Source organism: Sus scrofa, chromosome 12 (assembly GCF_054392235.1).
Source record: "Sus scrofa isolate SSC_HxYL_T2T_F1_AM1 chromosome 12, Sscrofa_HxYL_maternal_Yorkshire_Landrace_v2.0, whole genome shotgun sequence".
Taxonomy (NCBI): Eukaryota; Metazoa; Chordata; class Mammalia; order Artiodactyla; family Suidae; genus Sus; species Sus scrofa.
This window is the reverse complement of record NC_139394.1, coordinates 6,530,299-6,550,585: the sequence shown is the minus strand read 5'-3', so window position 1 is coordinate 6,550,585 and position 20,287 is coordinate 6,530,299. Positions and strand designations below refer to the sequence as shown.

At 54.2% G+C, this 20,287-nt stretch overlaps 2 protein-coding genes across 22 annotated transcripts in view; one reads left to right on the top strand and one right to left on the bottom strand.

The window, feature by feature from the left end:
- Nucleotides 1–7,175, bottom strand: part of LOC102158693 (CMRF35-like molecule 1) — a 437,861-nt gene extending 430,686 nt beyond the window's left edge. For all 18 annotated transcript variants that reach the window (XR_014820716.1, XR_014820713.1, XR_014820714.1 and 15 more), the window contains exon 1: nucleotides 7,025–7,175. Coding sequence is in view for 13 of the 18 variants with exons in the window: in XM_021066675.2 (XP_020922334.1) it covers nucleotides 7,025–7,067 (43 nt within the window). In the remaining 5 variants the exon portion in view is untranslated. The remainder of the gene's footprint in view (nucleotides 1–7,024) is intronic.
- The window catches only part of RAB37 (RAB37, member RAS oncogene family), a 49,866-nt gene that overhangs the window by 25,988 nt on the left and 3,591 nt on the right, over nucleotides 1–20,287 (top strand). The window contains exons 2-5 of one of the 4 annotated variants that reach the window (XM_084983800.1): nucleotides 10,123–10,233; nucleotides 18,035–18,145; nucleotides 19,618–19,659; nucleotides 20,160–20,226. In XM_084983800.1, coding sequence (XP_084839926.1) covers nucleotides 10,123–10,233; nucleotides 18,035–18,145; nucleotides 19,618–19,659; nucleotides 20,160–20,226 — 331 coding nt within the window. Of the gene's footprint in view, nucleotides 1–10,122; nucleotides 10,234–14,927; nucleotides 15,049–18,034; nucleotides 18,146–19,617; nucleotides 19,660–20,159; nucleotides 20,227–20,287 lie in introns of those variants that run through there. The other 3 variants (XM_003131227.7, XM_013980771.3, XM_003131228.7) reach the window with 3 other exon arrangements.

Sequence of the window (20,287 nt, the reverse complement as noted above, 5' to 3'; positions counted from 1 at the left end):
GCATAGAACCTGAGTCCTCATGGCTACTAGTTAGGTTCGTTACCACTGAGCCGCAAGGGGGGAACTCCCAAAATTTTTCTTTCTTCCCAAATAAAGTGTTAAATCAGAGCTGCAGCTGCTGGCCTACACCACAGCCACAGCAACTCAGGATCTGAGCCACATCTGCAACCTATGCTGCAGCTTACAGCTTGTGGCAATGCCAGATCCTTAACCCGCTGAGTGAGGCCAGGGATTGAACCTGCATCTTCGCAGAGACTGTGTCGGGTAATTACCCCGCTGAGCCACAATAGGAACTCCCAGACTTTTTAATATCTTAAAGATGAGCAGTGAGCAAGAACTTGCCTGTCAGATAGTAAAGTACACGGCCCATAATAAAGAAACCAGCTTGGAAATCTCACAAGACTAAATAAACATATCAATAGAATGCAGTTAATAGCCTAAAAAAAGACCTTGTCTATTTAAGAATTTCATATATGCCGTAGAGTATTAATAAGAAGAGCAGGGGGAGTTTCCATTGGGGCTCAGCAGATTACAACCTGACTTGTATCCATGAGGATGTGGATTTGATCCCTGGCCTCTCTCAGGGGGCTAAGGATCCAGCGTTGCTGTGAGCTGTGGTGTAGGCTACAGACGTGACTCGGATCTAGTGTTGCTGTGGCTGTGGGGTAGGCCGGCAGTGCCAGCTCCAATTCAACCCCTAGCCTGGGAATTTCCATATGCCGTGGGTGTGGCCTTAAAAAAAATTTTTTTTTAATTAAAAAAAGAGAGAGAGAGAAGCAGGGAAGGGATGGGTTAGGAGATGACCCTATCTGGTCACCTCTTGGCTGCTCCATTTAAATTCGGAGAGATTAAAGAGGTCAGCATAGAATAGCAAAGCATGTTCTAAATTGTAAGAAAAGAGAAGTAGATCTTTATAAAATTCTGGATGGCAGGGAGAACTTTCTAAACAAAATTAATGGGCAACATCACACAAGAAAAGGTCATATAGGCAAATACCTGCAAAGAGGTCTCTACAGAATACAGCACGTGGACATACCAGTAAACAAACAGACAAACAGAAAACAAAACACTGAAAGGCAAAGAACAGACTGAGACAAATATTTCAAACAAATAACACAGGAAAGGATTAAGAGTGTTTCTCTTGCTTCATAGCGTTCCTCTTGATTAAGGATTAATATTATACAAGAAAAACCTTGGAGTTCCCGTCATGACTCAGGGGTTAACAAGTCCGACTGGGAACCATGAGGTTGCGGGCTCGGTCCCAGGCCTTGCTCAGTGGGTTGGGGATCCAGTGCTGCCGTGAGCTGTGGTGTGGTGTGGGTGGCAGACTTGGCTCAGCTCCCACATTGCTGTGATTCTGGCATAGCCGGCGGCTATGGCTCCAATTTGACCCCTAGCCTGGGATTTGAGAGCGGCCCAAGAAATGGCAAAAAGTCAAAAAAAAAAAAAAAAAGTAAGAAAAACCTTAAGACCCCATTTGGAAAATTGATGAGAAATAAGAAGAGGCAAGTCACAAGAAGAAATTCAGTGGACAATAAAATTCAAATGTTTAAATAATCTAGGAAATAAGACATGTGGATGACAATGTCATTTTTTACATATCAAACCAACTAAGTTTCGATGACTCCCGTTTTGCTGATGGGGATCACAGGTACCAGGGACCCCAAGATGATGCTATAAGGAATATAGCAGTTCAACCCCACAGAAAGCAGTAGGGCCTTTGTAAGTATCACACATAGCCACGCCCTTTCCCCAGTAGTGACACCTCTAGGATTTGGTCCCCAGGAGCTACAATGGGAAGGCCTCCATGTAAACCTGTAAGTGTGTGGTCATTTGTGTGCAGCCCTATGCATCTAACATAGATGGCTCTTCCAGCTTTAGTTGCTTTGTCTCAACTGAGCATTTAGTATTGGGTCTGACCTTTGAGCCATGTGTTTCACTCTCTTCTTTTTTTTTTTTTTTTTTTTTTTTTTTTGGCTTTTTTAACACCCAAGGCTTAAGGAAGTTCCCAGGCTAGGGGTTGAATCAGGGCTACAGCAGCTGGCCATAGCCACTCGAGCTCCAAGCCACATCTGCGACCTACACCACAGCTCGTAATAATGCTGGATCCTTAACCCACTGAGCGAGGCCATGGATCCTAGTTGGGTTCGTTCTCCTGAGTCATGATGGGAACTCCTGTCCCACCCGCTTCCTAGACCTCTGTCCAGGTGGCCACTCGCCATCAACCTTGGCAGAGCACTTGTTCTGCAGTCACAATCCGCCCCCACCCCCACCCCCTAGCCCCCGCCGGCACAGAGGCAGCCCTGAGCTCCAGGGAGCACCATCCTCCCCAGGCAGGGTTATTCAGCCTAGGTGATCAGACTAACCCTCAATCAGGTGGATGCTGGGCCCTGGGGGAGGTGATCACTCACAGTCAATGTGTGACCATTGGGACTAGACCCCGCCTCCAGCACTGCCGGGGACATCAGCTTGTCTCTGCTCTGGGGTGACACAGCTGGGCTCTTGTCCACCTCTGCCAGCACTTACAGTGAGGCTTAAGTTGGACAGGGCATCTTATTTTTCTCTGGGCATCTTATTAATCTCTTTTCTGGAGTTCCCATCATGGTGCAGCAGAAACAAATCTGACTTAGGAACCATGAGGTTGTAGGCTCGATCCCTGGCCTTGCTCAGTGGGTTAGGGATCTGGTGTTGCCATGAGCTGTGGTGTAGGTGGCAGACGCAGCTCAGATCCTGAGTTGCTGTGGCTGTCGTAAGCCCGCAGCTGTAGCTCTGATTGGACCCCTAGCCTGGGACCCTCCATATGCTGTGGGTGTGGACCTCAAAAGCAAAAAAAGAATCTCTTTTCTCTCAGAAAAATGAAGCTATTAAGCCCCATGGGAACTTTCTGGTTGATTTTTTTTTTCTTGTGTACTTTTAAAACAATGAACTCTTTAGAAGAGGGAAGCAGTGCCTGGTAAGTGTGTTACTTGCCATCAGAAGTTAAGGGGGAGGCTGGCGACAGGTGGGCCAGAGGTTCACACTGGGGACTGAGTTCCTATTAGCACATATACGTGTCTCTTCCACTTCCGACAAATGTTCCTGCTCTGCCTCAATCATTCTCAAACCATATACACACAAACACTCTCACACACACACACACACACACACACACACACACACACACACACACACACCAGCACTACTGTCACATCCGCTCACCCTCAAGTTCCCCGGTTCCCCGACATCGGGGAAAACAAAGCAGCCCTTTATGTGTCTTCTCTGCTCTGTCATTCTGTCCCCTAACTTCTCACCCCAAAGCCACCTTCTCCGTTTCTACACCTGAACTCAAGGCTGAGTGTCCCTGAGCCACCCACGAACCGCGTGTCTCTCTCCTCCCTTAAGACCTTTTCCAGAGTTCCCGTTGTGGCACAGCGGAAGCGAATCTGACTACTATCCAGGAGGACACAGGTTCAATCCCTGGCCTTGCTCAGTGGATCAGGGATCTGGCGTTGCCCTGAGCTGTGGTGTAGGTCGCAGACACAGCTTGGATCGGACGCTGCTGTGGCTGTGGCTGTGGCGTAGGCCGGCAGCTGTAGTTCGGATTTGACCCCTAGCCTGGGAACTTCCACATGCTGTGGGTATGGCCCTAAAAAGACAAAAAGAAAAAGAGCTTTGCCTCAAAGAGATGCTAGCAGCCTCCCAGTCGGCCCCACCAGGCCACTGTGAAGCAAAATCAGGAAGCCGCCTTCTTCTGTTCCTCAAATGTACCAAGGCCAAGCTCATTTCCACATCTCAGCCCTGCTGTTTCCTGTGCCTGAAAAGCCACCCCCATCTCGTGGGTCTGCTCCTTGAGGAGCTTCCAGGAGCTCAGACGGCTCCTTCCCAGGGAACTCCTTCTTAGCCCACCCTATGGAAAACATTCCAACAGCCCCCCCAAGTTACACGGTGCCTGGGTGGCTGGTTCAGCTGTGTGCACAGCATGCGTCATTGCCTGGAAGTATCATTTTCATTTTTTCTATGATGGATGGAGTGAAGGGTCAAATTGGACCACGTGAAAGAGTCACAGGTCACAAGGGCTGTCCAGTCGCCCTGCCTTCCAGAACCTCAGACCCTAAGGTGCCCACAGAATGGCAAACGCTGCCCAGAAACTCTTCTCAGGGGACCTCAGCTGCTCCCAATTCTTCTCTCTGCTCCTACTTCTTGTCTTATTGAGATACATTCCATATAGTGTGCAATCCACCCTTTAAAAGTCTGTATAATTCAGCAGTTTTGTAGACAGTCACAAAGCCTCGCAGACATCACGACTAATTCCAGAATGTTGTCATCCCCCCCAAAAGGAAACCCCGTCCTCCCGAGCAGTCCCTCCCCCGGCTGGTGACCACTCCATCATTTTCTGTCCCTACAAACGTACATATTCTAGACATTTCACACGAGAGGAATCATACAGAGCACGATTCCTTTTGTGCCCGGATTCTTTCACTGAACTTACTATTTTCCAGATTCGCCCAGGGTGTAGCCTGGGTCAGTATTTCATCCTTTTCATGCCTGAATAATACTCCACGGTAGGAGTATATACCCTTTATTATCCTTCTATCGCTAATGTACATTTAAACCATTTCCATTTGGGGGCGACTATGGATTCGGTTGTCATGAACATTTGCATACATGCTTTTCACGTGGACACGTGTCTTCTGTTCTCCTGGCTTCATCCCTAGGAGTGGAACTGCTGGGTCCAGAGGTAACCAACGGTTCAGTATTTTCAAGAAAGTCAAATTGCTTTCCAAACCTGCTGCATCTTTTTACATTCCCGTGAGCAATGTCCTCTCCAGGTCATATTAATTGAGAGTTTCAATGATTGAGTGCAATGAGAGGATAAGGAGCGAGATTTGGTCTGGGCAGGGAGCGGTTACCACCATCATTTTCGAGGCATCCACTCATTCAGCTAATACTTACTCTTTGTCTTCTCTGCACCTGCTTTGGTTGGGGACATAAAAACCCCAGCCCCCGTCCTCTTGAAGCTTACATTCTATGTAGGTGGGGGTAAGGAAAGGACAAACCATAGGGGAAAATAATGCAAGAGCATTGCATTTAATTAGGGTCATCAGTAAAGGTCTCAGTGAGAAGCAAAGACTAGACGGGTGTGAGGACTGGAACCTGTGGCTGTCTGAAGAGGAGCTCTCTGGGCAGGTTGAACCGCAAGTGCAAAGGCCCTGAGGCAGGAGTGTGCCTGGTTCGTTCAAAGAACAGTGTGGCTGGGGTGGGCTGAGCCGGGAGAGCAGAGGAGAACAGGAGACCAAGGAGATGGTGTGGTGGGGGACCCAGACGGTGCCACCTTGCAGCCTCTGTAAGGACTCTGGATTTTCACTCTGAGTCAAATGGAAAGTCATTGGAGGGTTGGGACAGAGAAGAGACCGAATCTGGCTTACATTTTCAAAGGATCATCATGGGATCAGAGAGAAGAGATGGATGCTCCCAGGTTTTGCCCGAGCACTTGAAAAGATGGCGTCGCCAAACGCAAAGATGGAAGAGAAGGAGTTCTCTTGTGATGCAGTGGGTTAAAGATCCAGAGTTGTCACTGCAGCGCCTGGGCTCGCTGCTGCGGAGTGGGTTTGATCCCCGGCCCAGGAACTTCCGCATGCCGCGGGTATAGCCAAAAATAAATACATACATAAAAACATAAATAAAGTGTACGTTCATGGTTTAAAAAAGATGAGAGAGGCGTTCCCATTGTGGCACAGCGGAAACAGATCTGACTAGTATCCGTGAGCATGCGGGTTCGATCCCTGGCTTTGCTCAGTGGGTTAAAGATCTGGCATTGCTGTGCCTGTGGTGTAGGCCAGCAGTTCCAGCTCTGATTTGACCCCTAGCCTGGAATCTTCCATATGTCTCCGGTGCAGCCCTAAAAAAAAAAAGGAAAAAAAATTTTTTTAAAGATGGAAGAGAAAGGAATTCAAGGAGGGAGATGTGGTCAGATTACATTTGAAGTGTCAACATGTGAGCGAAGACGTGGAAAAACGTGGAACGGACCTTTGGATAGAAGGGTCTTGAGTCCAGGGAGATGTCCAGCTACAAAATCGGGAGTCATCTGCTTAGAGACGGTACTTAAAGCCAAGAGCGGAGAAGAGATCAAGAAGGGAGTGAACCTGGATAGAGAAGGCGTCCGGACACGGAGCTCCAAGCACCCCCAACATTTCAAAAGAAAGAGGAAATCCCCTTGATAATCTAAAAAATCCTACTGCACAGCACAGAAAACTCTATTCGATGTCCTACACAAAACCGTAATGGAAAAGAATATTTTTAGAGCATATATAAACATATATGTATGTACGTACAACTCAATCCCTTTGCTATACAGCAGAAATTAGCACAACATTGTGAGTCAACCATATTTCAATTAAAAATCTGGGCGGAAAAAAAAAAAGAAAAAAGAACATCCTCCTGGCTTTTTATCAAAACGGCATCCATCACCTTCAAGCTGCCTTGAGCCTCCATCTCTGCTCACACTCAGCCCCCCTTCCCTCTTCATCCTACCAAGCAAACCTCCCTTTCCATTTTACTATTTCTTTCTAAACCCAAAGCCTAGAATCGCCTCTCCCTCCCCATCTAGTTCCCTCCCTTCTGGGTCCCCTTCCACTCACCCTTCCCCCAGAGCCTTCCCTCGCTGGTAATGCTTTCTGGAAGGTGACCGTGCAGGAGCGAGTATTCACCAGCTCTCCTGAGCAACCAGGGCTCCTCTGCTTTTCCCTGACCAGCAGGGGCCATCAGGTTGTCCCTCTTGAGGGATCAGCCCCAGGATGGTCAGGAGTTAAGCCTGGTGCTGGGTTCATCAAGGGCACCATGCTCCATATTTCTGTTGGCCACTGTGAGCCCTGCATCCCTGCATGAGGGGGTGAGGGAGTGAAATACTCGGGCTCGTGCCTGGAGGGAACTACTTAGAAACGCGGTTGGTTTTTCAGCAGGACGCCTTGCTGGCCTCTCTCCCTCTCCCAGCTACTTTCTCCCGCCACATAGACTCTCCCTCTGGGCAGATTCAGGCTCCACTTACCTGACAGCTGGAAGAGGAGGGGGAGGAGCATCAGCAGGTACATTTTCTCTGCTTGCGGGTCCTCCTCAGCGGAGCCTGTCAACAGGAACCAAGAGTAGCCTCCTTCATCTTCCAGCCCTTCTGTTTTCGCTCACTCTCACACTGTACTTCCTCCTTCAGACCCTTCCCACTGATTAATCAAGCTAAAAGAGGAAGAAGTGGGATGGGTGAAACTTCAAGGCAGTTAGCAATGCAAGAAGTGATAGCGAATAAGCTTTTGAGAAACACCTCCCTGTCCGGAGCCACGACAGTTTCTCTAAAAGGAGAACTTCCTGGTCCCTTCATCGTCTTGAAGTTTGCAGACCCACTGGGTCCAAGTGGTTCTTATTCGAGCCTTCTCCCCTGGTGGGAAGACACAGGCAGGTGGAACTCAGCTCCAAGACTGATGGACACGATGCTCTAAACGTGGAATTTCAAGTGTCACCAAATTTTCGAGAGCCTGGAAGGTCAAGAGCTCCCCACTCTATTACAGGGGGCTTGGGCTGATTTCTGATGTGATCCTCTCCACGGGCCGCTATTTCTACTATTTAAAAAAAAAAAAAAAAAAAAAAAAAAAAGAACATGACCACACTTGTGGCAAATGGAAAGTCCTCAGCCAGAGACTGAATCCAAGCTGCACCTGCAGCAATGCCAAATCCTTTCACACACTGCGCCGGGCTGGGGATCGAACCCGCGCCTCTGCAGAGACCAGGGGGAGCTCCAGGGCCACTATTTCTTAAAAGGCCAGTACGAGAGCTTCATCCTGCCCCTGCCTCCAGGTAGGATCAGATCTGAAATGCTGAACCTTGTCACCCTGGACCGTGTCCTCACTGATTCAGAAAAGTTCCCAAGAAGATGGAACAGTTTTCATACAGCAGAAGCAGAAAGGGATGAGAACTCTTCACCCTGGAAAGGCAAAGGATAAAAGGGGAAAGTATGAGAATCTCTTACATCCTTTAGGAAATGACCAAGGCGGACATGGATGGACCAACGGACCCCTCACATTCTGGACTGTTCTCTCCAGGAAGCACTTCTTCCAGCTTGAGGAAGTCGAGATGTAAATTATTAAAGCCGCTGCACACAACAAACAAATGGGGCCTTTTACCCCAGGAGGAAATACATGCCGAAGGGAATTTGGTTTGGAAAGTGGGGGTGGGGAATCATAGTCAGAGGATGTCCAAAGTCAACATCAGGGACAACCCCATGTTTGTCCTGACACCGACCAAGGTCACTGTCAGAGCAAACGGTGCAGGTGCGCACGGGTCTGACCCAAGGAGCTCCTTACCACCTGCATGCTTTTACAGGTTGGATGTTTTATGCCCTTATGTTTTTGCAAGTCCAACTAAAGCTGGCATCTCCCAAGCCACTCTGGTGACCTTGAATGCTTGACTTTGGAAAGTGGTGACCCTCCACTTTGAAACCAAGGCATTTTCACTCCCACTCATTCATTCATTCACTCATTCATCGAGGACCCACTGGGTATCGGCCTCTGGGTGCAGGTGTATTTCCTCTCTGTGGCTAATGATTTTATTTCAAATATAGCACCTGAACTTTCAGCGAATTCTCCCCACTACTTCCTCCAAGTACAGAAGTAGCCAGTCCAGATTTCCCTTCGTGGCTCAGCGATTAACAAATCCAACTAGGGGAGTTCCCGTCGTGGCGCAGCGGAAACAAATCCAACTAGGAACCATGAGGTGCAGGTTCGATCCCTGGCCTTGCTCAGTGGGTTAAGGATCTGGCATTGCCGTGGCTATGGTGTAGGCTGGCAGCTGTAGCTCCGATTAGACCCCTAGCCCGAGAACCTCCATATGCCACAGGTGTGGCCCCAAAAACAAAAAAAAAAAAAAGAAGAAGAAGAAGAAGAAGAAGAAGTAGCCAGTCCCTTCTTTCCCAGACTCTGCTTTCCTTTAAAATGTTGTCGCCTCCAAGGCCAAGGGCAAATTCTTTCCAAGGCATATAACCAGACATCTTGATTTTTTTTTCAGTCTATAGACTTGCCCACCCAGGAGACTCATTGCATGAAATCCAGGTCTTCCAAGAAGCAGGTGCCAAAGAGAATTAAATGTGCAAGGATTTTATTCGGGGAAACATCTGCAAGAGGAAGGGGTGGGAGCCAGGAGAGGCGGGAGAGCCCACGGACCACGACACAGGTCTGACCCCAGGCAAGGGAGGCAGAGCAGGAGGGTTGGATAGAAATGTCTGAGACTACTGTGAAGTCTCTGGAAATTTCTGTAAAACCATGAGAGAGTCCTTGAGCCGAAGCTGGACTTTGGTGTCTCTGGGGACACTCCTGCCTCAGTGTCCCTGCCACGCTCCACCTTCAGCCTCGGTACAAACACAGCAGTGGGAGACGGCAGAGCACAGGCATTGGGGACTCAGTCAGGGACACCCCCATGATCAGAGGTGAGAGGCACCTTCGCAAGGTCACCTCACCTCAGATGATATTTTGGGGGGCCACACCCACAACATGCAGGTGTTCCTGAGCCAGAGATGATTCTGAGCCACATCAGCGACAACGCCTGATCCTTAACCCTCTGAGCCACCAGGGAACTCCAACACTTATTACCTTGGGGTGAGACAAGTTTTGCTTCCATACCATCTTCAGTGGTTTCAATAGGAAAGCCAGAGTTTGGCACGTGTGTGTGAGTATATGTCCGTGTGTTGATGTGTGGTGTGTGCACACATGTGTATGTATGTTTATTATTTATTTATTTGTTTGTTTATTTTTGTCTTTTTGTCTTTTCTAGGGCCGCATCCGCAGCTTATGGAGGTTCCCAGGCTGAGGGTGGAATCGGAGCTGCAGCCATTGGCCTACACCACAGCCACAGCAACATGGGATCCAAGCCGTGTCTGTGACCTACACCACAGCTCACGGCAACACCAGATCCTTTACCCACTGAGTAAGGCCAGGGATCGAACCTGCATCCTCATGGATGCCAGTCAGGCTGATTAATTGCTGAGCTGAGACAAGAACTCCTGTGTGCGTGTTTAGAAAGAACCCACTTCCGCAGCCACAAGGCCATCTCAGCAGCCTCACTGCACCCTGCAGGCCCTCAGCCCCCTCTGTTGCTCCCTTTCAGACCATCCTGGTGGGCGACAGCGGCGTGGGGAAGACATCTCTGCTGGTTCAGTTCGACCAGGGCAAGTTTATTCCCGGCTCCTTCTCGGCCACCGTGGGCATCGGATTCACAGTAAGCACTTCAGCTCTGGGGCCCCGCTGGGCCTCTGTCACGGTCCCCGGCAGAAAGCCAGCGGACACTCGCATTGGATCACTCAGGAGGTTTAATAAAAAGACTCTTTAGGGGGTTCCCATTGTGTCTCAGCAGTAACGAACCTAACTAGTATCCATGAGGATGTGAGTTCAATCCCTGGCTTCACTCGGTGGGGTAAGAATCCAGCATTGCCATGAGCTGTGGTGTAGGCCGGCAGCTCCAGCTCCAGTTTGACCCCTAGCCTGGGAACGTCCATATGCCACAGGTATGGCCTTAAAAAGGAAAGAAAAAACAAACAAACAAAAAGGCTATTCAGGAGTTCCTGTTGTGGCTCAGCAGGCTAAGAAACCGGCTAGAATCCATGAGGATGCGGGTTCAGGCCCTGGCCTTGTTCAGTGGGTTAAGGATCCGGCCTTGCTGTAAGGTGCCAGTGCCATTGCTGTGGCTGCGGCTGCAGCTCTGATTTGACTCCTAGCCCAGGAACTTCCATATGCCACAGGTGTGACCCTAAAAAAAAAAAAAAAAAAAAAAAAAGAATCTGACCACAGCGGCTCAGGTTGCTGTGGAGGCACAGGTTTAGTCCCTGGCCGGGGAACTTCCTTATGCCAAGGGTGCAGCCAAAAAAAAAAGTTTACGTACAGTTGAAATTTAGCATTATCCTGTGAGTCCTAGGGCCCTGACAGGTGGCAGGTGAAGGGCTCAAGCTCAGGTCTTGCTCTCCGTCTCCCTGGACACAGCACTGAGCGGCAGCCCAGGTCAAAGGGGCAAAATCTTGGGTTTCCTCTCTTCACTGCCGGGCTGCGGGCTTCTGCCATTGGGATCCTCATTTCTTTCCACTTTTGCCAAGCCAGCCAGCTGCTGCTGGTGACCTCGAATCCTGGGGAGGCCCCTGGGAAGGGTTTCAGCCCTCTCTTGGACTGTGGCAGGAGCAGCAGGGCCTCCTGTGGGGTCTCCAGAATCCTAGTGTCTGGAGATGTCCAAGGGCAAATGTCACTTCTGGGGCAGCACAGGTGTTTGAGAGGCCAGCCTCTGGGGACCCACAAGAGAGCCAGGCCTGCAAGGCCACATTTACACTGGGACACAGCAGAGCCACCCTGGTGGAAAGAGACAAGGGACCCCGGAATCTTGGGTCACATGCAAAAGGCAAGGGCCCATGATGGGGTGGAAAGGAGAGCCTGGCCGCGGGGTGCACCAGCGCCCAGGGCTTTCCCGTGACCGTAACCAGTGCTGGGAGGGGCGGGGCCGAGTCCCGGGAGGGCGTGGTCACCCTGGCAAACCTCTCCCCTCCCCCACACTTGGGCCAGGCTGCTCTGAAGCGAACTGGGATGGTGGGTGCCAGCCGTCCCCAACGCGGGCCCATGTCCTCTGCCTCTCAGCACCCAGGACACACGGTGTCACACACTTCTCACCCACTCCACACCTGTCCTTCCAGCCGTCAGAGGCAGGAGGTGGGGGCGGGGTGAGGCAGGCGGTGGAAACTCTTATTCATTCTCCACAGACACACAGGGATGGGACCTCCAAATTTTGCCACCAGCCGAGTAAGAAAACTGAGGCGACTTGTGAGAAGGGAGAAAGCACATGGTCAACAGTCCAGGCCAGGCTCTCCCTCTCTCTGGGCCTGGGCCTTCTAGAGCCTCAGACGCTTGCTTGGCGCTGGTCAGCACCTCAGGACACACTCGTGGGCAGCTTAGGCTGAGTGAGCCTGGGTTCTCCCAGGGCAAGTGCATGACCTGGGAGCAAAGCAGGCACATCCCCTACCCCTCAGCTGGGACGCAAATGCCAGAGAACCCCCATAACTCATGGTAGAGGGCGGCGACAACAGCCTGTCATAGGAGCCACATGCAGGACAGGGAACACTCCGGACCTGGACACAGCTGCTCACTTACATACAGAGGGGCTTGTGGCTTTCGCCTAGAAAACATCTGTCTCCTCTGCAAGCCCCCTTCCCACCCCTCCGTCCAGTGCCAGGGAGCCTCCACTCCTTTCCTTTCCAGAGACAGGTGTCTTTCCAACCCCTCTGCTCAGAGCAGCCAGGTCTTTATACAATAGCCAAGGTCTCTTGTGTCATCTGACAAAGGGGCTGGAGGACAATGGGGTCTCCCATGGAGGTGGTCTGAGGGGCCCGGGGAGCCGGGCTGCAGGACACTTGCTTGTCCACCTGTTGTTCACACAGAGATTTGAAATCCTGTCAATAGCTGGCGATGTGCAAAGGTCCTGGGGCTGGCCCTGGCTGGGGCCAAGATTCCTGCACAAGGTAACTGAGGTAGGGGCGTGGCAGGGGGAGCTCCTGCTGGCCCAGCTCTTAAGGTGAGTAGAACCTGAGCAGCAGGAGAGGGAAAGGGTCCATGGTCTTTAAAGGAGACAGACAGAGTTCCTTGGTGGTCTAGCAGTTAAGGATCCAGCATTGTCACTGCTGTGGTATAGCCATGGACCACCCGGTGGTGTTCAAACACTCGTTTAGTTTGTCCTTTAGTGAGTGATGCTTCCTCCCTTTGGGGCAAAACCTGTCTCCCCGACATCCCCCAGCTCTGAACATCCCTGACCCTCTGGCTTCTGGCTTGCCCGAGGCTGCCCTTGGACAGCCCACCTGACACTGCAGTGACCCAGAGCATGTGTGACATACTCTGCATGTGACACCAGAAGGTCACAGACCCAGAAGGTCAGACAAGCAGGGCCCAGAGGGGTCAGTCTGTGCCCCTCCGCTGTGTTCGTGGGCTTCTCCCCCCAGTGCAGCAATGAGCGCCACGGGTGCTCGTCTTTCTCTGCTGCTTCTGGAGCGTTGGCACGGATTTCCTTTCTCCATTCCCAACCTGCCACAGGACAAAGAGGGTCTGGGTGGTGCCAACACAAACCATAGCTAGAGGCCAGAAATCAAGGTGTCAGCAGGGCCTGCTCCCACTGAAGGCTCTTAGGGGACACTGTCTTCCAGCTGCCGGTGGCTCCCAGCAATCCTGGGCTTTCCCTGGCTTTCTCTCCATCTCTACCTCTGTCGCCACATGGCACCTTCTCCCTCCCCGTGTATCCTCATCCTATGAGGACATCAGTCATATGGATTAGGGGCCCACCCTACTCCCCTGTGACCTCACCTTAACTAATCACATCTGCAATGACCCTACTTCCCCCTAGGGTCACCTTCTGAGGAGCCAGAGGTTAGGACTTCAGCATCCCTCTGGGGAGGGGGGGACCACAACACAACCCATATCAGCATGGTTGGCAGTGGAAGGCCAGGGAGGACCACGCCACGTCCCCTCTCTCATTCCTCCTCTGCCATCACCCTCTCCCCTGCAGGGTTCCCATGAGCCCTCAGGAGCAGGGAGTCCAGGACATTGAATGGAGTGGGGTGTTATTGCAGTAAAAGCCTCCAGCCCCCAAGAGCAGGAAGAACACAAGTCTGCCGGGTTCTGCGCAGTGGTTCCTGCCCCGCATGTGGCTCTCTGTTTGCCTCCTCCCCTCTATACAGATGAGGTTATGACACGCCCACTTCCAGAAAACAGCCCCAGCTGATGCCAAAAGCCACCAGGCTGGAGGTGGGTGTGCACACAGTCCCCACGAGGTCTGCAGTCGCCCATCAGCCTTGCCTGCCCCTTGCCCCTCACCCCCAACACCTAGATAAAGAGGTGCAGGGCCGGCCCCTTTACGCACCCCTGGCTCAGCCCCTTTGCAATGCACCCACCTTGTTCCCTGGGAACCTGGCTGCACTTGGATAGAATATTAGGACGGGGTAATTGGATGGTGGGCCCAGGCCAGGGCCGTTGAACTCTGCTGTGGACAACCCAGGACGCACCCTCACCCTCACCCAGGCTGGATGTCCTGGTGACTCTGCCCAAAATGATTCACAACTTCACGAATTCATTTGGTACCAAACGTTGAAGGCTTCCACAGTGCCATGGGCAGGGCCACACGTGGATAAGGCCAGCCCTACCTTCATGAGAGCCTGGATTGGGAGGTGTGGTGGAAGCCGGCCTGGAAGGGCTCTCCCAGGGTGGGATAATCTGGGCGCAGCCCTACAGGTCCAGGGAAAGCTGGTCAAAGTCCAAGCACCGGCCAGGAGCCCCTGAAGTACGAATGCGCTGCAAGGCGACTATCAATCGGTCGGTAAACAAAATGACATTCAGATGATCTTGAGCTGGGGTGCACGTAGCAAAAGCGAAACTGCCTGCGCTCCGCGCTCAGAGCGCACGCCTCCTCTCCATCGCTGCGCGGGGCTGCCCAGAGGCGTCCCCAGCCTCCCTGGCCCCGGTCTTCGCGGCCACCTGTTGACCGCCGGCGGGATGGAGCTCGGGCGCCGCCGCCCGGCCGCGCTGCGCATTAACAACGGGGAACCCGGGCACCGGTCCGCAGGTCCCAGCGGCGCCTGTCCTTTCCCAGCAGGCGGGGTCTCCAGGGACCTCTCCTCGTGGGAACCTGACCCCGGCAGCTGGCGAGTCTGGGGGACGAGTTCTAGGGCTGGATTTAGCCCATGTCCTCAGGCCAGTGTGGCTCAGGCCTGCCCCCTCGGGAGCTGAACCTTAGGTTCTGAGCCCCCCCCGCGGGACCGCCAGCTTCCCCCCGCGTTGTTCAGGTGGCAGAGCGAAGGGAGGAGCCTGTCGGGGTCCCGGCCGGGGTGGCGGAGGGGAGAGGAGTGGGTGGAGCCTAAGGCGGGGCGGTTCCTGCGCCGTCCCTCGCCCGCTGCCAGCCCCAGCTCACCTCTCGTCCAGGGACATGACGGGCACGCCTGGCGCCGCGGCCACCCGGGATGGCGAGGCCCCCGAGCGCTCCCCACCCTGCAGTCCGAGCTACGATCTCACGGGCAAGGTGGGTGGGCACTGTGCCCAGCGCTGGGGACTCCTGTGCCGGCCCTGGGGGTCACCCCTCCCCCGCTTCCTTTGCCCCCAGTCCCCGGACCTCCCCGCCCAAGCCTCTTACTGGCTGCGTCTGCCTTGGACTCATCTCTTCCCCGCCCCACCCCCCGCCCCCAGAGCAACCGGGTCTCCCAGAGTGAGGGAGAGTCCAGACACAGCCCTGGGCCCATGCCAGGGATCTGGGCTGGCTCCGTAGGAGAGGGGAGCGGAAGGTCGGAAGGTCTACCCAGCGGACCCCAACCCTATCTTCTTATGCCACACTCCGGCCAGTATGAGCCCTCGGGAACCCCATGCTTTTCGGCAGAGGTTAAGCTCACAACTCTCCTGGGCGCAGGCACCCAAAGTTCTGGGAAATAGGGCTGCCTGGAGCTGAGAGGACGCCCCCTGGCGGCGGGGGAACTTGCGGTTAATGCCCTGCTCCCCGCTGAGCTCTCAGCTGAGCCTTGGTATCAGTTTCAGGGCTTTAGGGTTGAAGATCGTTAGGACCCCAGCTGCCCCCAGGTGCTACCCCTTCCTGTCCCACCCCTGCAGTCACTGCCCACAGCCTCTTCCGGGAGGCTGTTGTAGCCAGAGGGCAGACCCACCTGGGGGTTTGAGAACCTGAGAAAGATCTGCGGGGTGAGGCACAAGCCCCCCACACGGGGGAGCTCAGGTCAGCTCTCTGGAGCTGGTTCCCTTTGCAGGTGTCCCTGTACCGAAGCAGGTGGGGGTGGCGGTGGCCACTGGTCTATCTGCCCTTCCCCTGCGCCCTTGGAGCAGGCAGGCACCAGGGACTCTGGAAGAGGCGATGACAGAGCCCGGAGCCTCCACTCTTCCTCTGTAGGGTCTGGGACAGATGAGTGAGGGGGCCACCTGTCTCGTGCCACATGGCCTTGAAGGAGACCTGCCTCTTTCGGCACCTTGGTTTCCTCCCTCCTCTCTCTCTAGGAGCCTGGGCCCTCCACCCCCCTCGTTTCAGGGGAAGCAACTCTGCAAGTCACCCGCCCAGAGCTGCCGTTGAGATAGGCGTCCTGTGTGGGCTCCAGGCAGGAAACGGGCCCCCAGCTTGTTCAGGGGAAGGGGAGCTGCTGAGGGCCAGCCAGGGCCACTGGGGACCGCCTGACTTTCTTGCCTGCAAGCCAGCTGAGTGTTTGCCTAGGTGGTGGCAATCCTGGGCAGCTGTTTGTATTTGGTGGGATTGCCTGGCTGGGTGGGTGTCTGGCATCGTTTGCTCAAGGCAGCTCTGATCTGCACAGTACACAGGCGCTCACCCTCCTTCCCTCCCCATGGGGCACTGGGACCCAGGAGCCAGGGAGCAGCACAGGCTCCAGAGGACTCCCCAGCCCTCCATCTCTCCCCTGGGCCAAGTGGCATCTGTGGAGAGCTGGCCCCTGACCCCCACCAGCCCTCGTGCCCCAGACCTGCCCAGGAGATTGAGTCCTGGCAGGAACCTGGGGGGAGCTCCTTGGGTTGGACTAGAGGGGATGGGGCCACCGGCAGGCAGCACCCGCCCCTGGGCCGCTCTTCTGGAGTCTTGGGTGGTTCATGCCAACATTTTTGACCCTGGCCATGAATAGACTCTAAAAAGGCCACAAAGAAATTATCACTCTCTTGCAGCCACTGCGGAAACCGCCACAGCAGAGTTAAGGAATATCTTCCCAAAGCCCCCCAGTAACCCAAGGCCAAGCCAGGGCCCTTTCCCTGAGCGCCCCACCTCTCACCCCATGCCCACAGCAGGAAAGCCTTTGGGCTCCACTGTCAAGGCCAGAGTCTCAAAAATAACCCAAACCTAGTCCCTGCTCAACGCATTAAGTATCTAATCGGCCAGCTGGGGAAATTGCAGCATTAGGTCTGGCTCTCTCTTCTCCCAGACTGAGGAGCGAAGCCATTGGACCGAAGGCTTCCCTCCCTGTCCCCTACCCCCAGCCCCCAGAGAAGATGAGCAGAGACTGGCCAGACAGAAATTGGATGGACGCGCCCCACCCCACCCCCCACTCCCTCCTGCTCTCCCACCTGCAGTGACCCAGGGAAGCCAATTTGCAGCCATTTGTCCCACTTGGGAGGTTTCTGCTGAAAGAACTTGGGGCCAAATGTCTCTCCATGTCAGTATAAATTTCAACCTTCCCTGATTCATGCAACCCTTTTATAAACATAAAATGTCATTAGGAAGTTCCAAATAAATGTGGCCAAAAATAAAACATCCCAAGAGCAGTAACTTTAGAACATGCCTTTGCAAATGGCAGAGCCCTAGAGCTCCTGTTGTGGCTCAGCAGGTTAAGAACCCAACCGAGTGTCCGTGAGGATGTGGGTTCGATCCCTGGCCTTGCTCAGTGGGTTAAGGATCCAGCATTGCTGCCAGCTGCTGCTTAGGTCACAGTTGTGGCTCAAATCCTCAGATCTGGCATTGCCATGGCTGGCGTGGGCTGGCAGCTGCAGCTCTGATTGAACCCTTAGCCTGGGAACTTCCATATGCCTCAGGCATGGCTGTAAAAAGAAAAAAAAAAAAAAAGTTAGCACTCTGCCCCCATCAGATATATTCCCTTGGGTGGGAAGCCCTGTCCAAGATGTTAACACCTCCCTCTCTGGGCACCACAGCCCCGCCCACATGGGAACACACACGTGGGCACCCATGAGGGAGGGAAACCTGGCATGGCGTGGCAGGGGGCAAAGGGGGCCAGCATCTAGAACATTCGAATATAGTTGTTTTCTGCGGCCACCAAGCACACTGGGGGACCCGTTAGTGCTGAAGTCTCAACTCAGACTTCCAGGAAAGCTGGATGTGGACAAGAGGTTCTGGGGGAGAGCCTGAGAGGCGCTGGAACCAATGAATGTGAAGGCAGCAGCAGGCTTTCCAGCAGCAGGCGCATCCTTCCCTCGGCCCCGCTTTCCAAGGCCTCTCTCCCCAGAAGCCCAGCAACTCGCCCAGCTCCCCATTAACTGCCTCTGCCCCCATCTCCTAGGTGATGCTTCTGGGAGACTCGGGCGTCGGCAAAACCTGTTTCCTGATCCAATTCAAAGACGGGGCCTTCCTGTCCGGGACCTTCATAGCCACGGTCGGCATAGACTTCAGGGTGAGGTGGCTCCTCCTCCCAGCAGTGAGGGTGCTACCCTCTCCTCACCTGCCCTGGCTCCTCAGCACCTCAGTGGCTCCTCTGGAGGGCACCGCAGTGCTTCCCTAGGGACCCAAGAGGTGACCAGCTTAGAGGACTCTGGGCTTGGGATGGGGCATGTTCTTTGCCCCCCTAGAGAATGAGAAATGAGAGATGGACTCTTAAAATCTCACCACCACCACCACCACCCGCATTCCCACTGTGGCTCAGGGGGTTACAAGCCTGACTATATCCACAAGTTGTGGTGTAGGTCACAGACTCAGCTCGGATCTGTGGCTGTGGCGTGGGCTGGTAGCTGCAGCTCTGATTTGACCCCTAGCCTGGGAACTTCCTTATGCAGCAGGTGTGGCCCTAAAAAAAAAAAAATTCTGCCCCCCGAGCAGGGCAGACACATCCCACAGTGCAAGCTGAGCTTCCTGTCCTGCATCCCCCTTGCCCATTGCCCTCTGGCAAGACCTCCAAGGTCAAGGAGTCTTTCTGGAGCCCTCAGCAAGTACAGCACTGCACTTGGTTAAGAACTGGGCTGGCCCTGTGGGGAGAAGCAGCTGATCAGGCTTCCTCTCTCTCACCTTGATGAACCCATCTTTACAAATCAGCAAGGCAACACCAGCTGCGCCTGCCTGCTGAGGGCTCCCAGCCCTGCACACCCACAGGGGCTGGGAGAGTAAGGGTCTAACCCCAGAAGGGGAGCAGTCAGAGGCCCGGTGCCCCCTCCCAGTGGGAGGGGAACTGAGAGCAGCCAAAGGAAAGATGACCTTGCAGATGCAGGCTCTGAAGTCCCTGAAATGATGGTGGGCGCCCCATCCTTAAGAGGGCGGTGGAGTTCTCATCATGGCACAGTGGAAATGAATCTGACTCGGAACCATGAGGTTGCGGTTCGATCCCTGGCCTCACTCAGTGGGTGAAGGATCTGGCGTTGCCATGAGCTGTGGTGTAGTTTGCAGATGTGGCTCGGATCTGGCGTTGCTGTGGTTGTGGCATAGGCTGGCAGGCAGCTGTAGCTCCGATTCAACCCCTAGCCTGGGAACCTCCATATGCCGTGTGGTGTGGCCCTAAAAAGCCAAAAAGGGGGGCGGGGGCAGTTACAGCGATGAGGCTGAACTGGGAATGGACAGACAGGACTGGGGGAAGGGGCGGGACCCCAGTGCTCGGCCTGTGCCCTTTGCTGAGCCCCAGAGGAAGCCAGGCAGGTTCTCAGGCTCCCCCTGCCTTGGTGGGTTGTGCGAAGGGCAGATGAGGTCCCCATCAGGGCAGTGGGGGAGCCCAGATTGGGCGATCTGGTGGGAGAGGTCTCTCTGAGGCTCCCTCTCTAACCGTGGGGAGCAACCAGACAGGATGTTTGCTCTTCTGAAGGGTGCCAGCAGAACGCAGGGGCCCGGCCTCCCCCGCCCTCCGCACCCACCTCTCCCTCCTCCCGTCTGTCTCTCTTTCAGAACAAGGTGGTGACCGTGGATGGAGTGAGGGTGAAGCTGCAGGTGAGGTTTGGTTGGGGGGGCGGTGAGAGGATGGGGGGGGCCTGCTCTTCACCGCACCGCAGGAGGCCTGCGGCCCTGCCCTCAGCCTGGGGTAATTTCCTGTGGGGCCCAGGAGAGGAAATGGCTTTTGTTTGTTTGATGTCTGCAGAAAAAGCCGTTCCCAGGCACCCGCTCCTCTGCCCCGGGCAGCTCAAAGCGCCTCAGGTCAAGCTTAGGCTTCTCCACATCCTCCCCAGGTTCCTCTGGGGGCCTCCTCTGCTCTAGGAGGCTGGACACCCCGAGCCCCTGGGCTGGGGAAGAGGCAACAGCACTGAATGAGCTGGAGCGCTCGTTAGCCACAACCGTCCGGGAGCTCTTCAGATGCTCAGAAGCCTGTGAGAACCTAAAGAAGGAAACATCTCACCTCCCCACCCAGCTCTTGTGTGCGTGGGTTTCCTCTGCCCAGCACAGTCCCTGCCCCCGCCCCCTCCTGACCTGAGAGTCTGTCCCTTCCTTCCTAGATCTGGGACACCGCAGGGCAGGAGCGCTTCCGCAGTGTCACCCACGCTTATTACCGAGATGCCCAGGGTAAGTCCTCCTGCAGCCCACCTGCCCCCCCAGCCATCCTTCTGCCCCAGGTCCCCCGTGT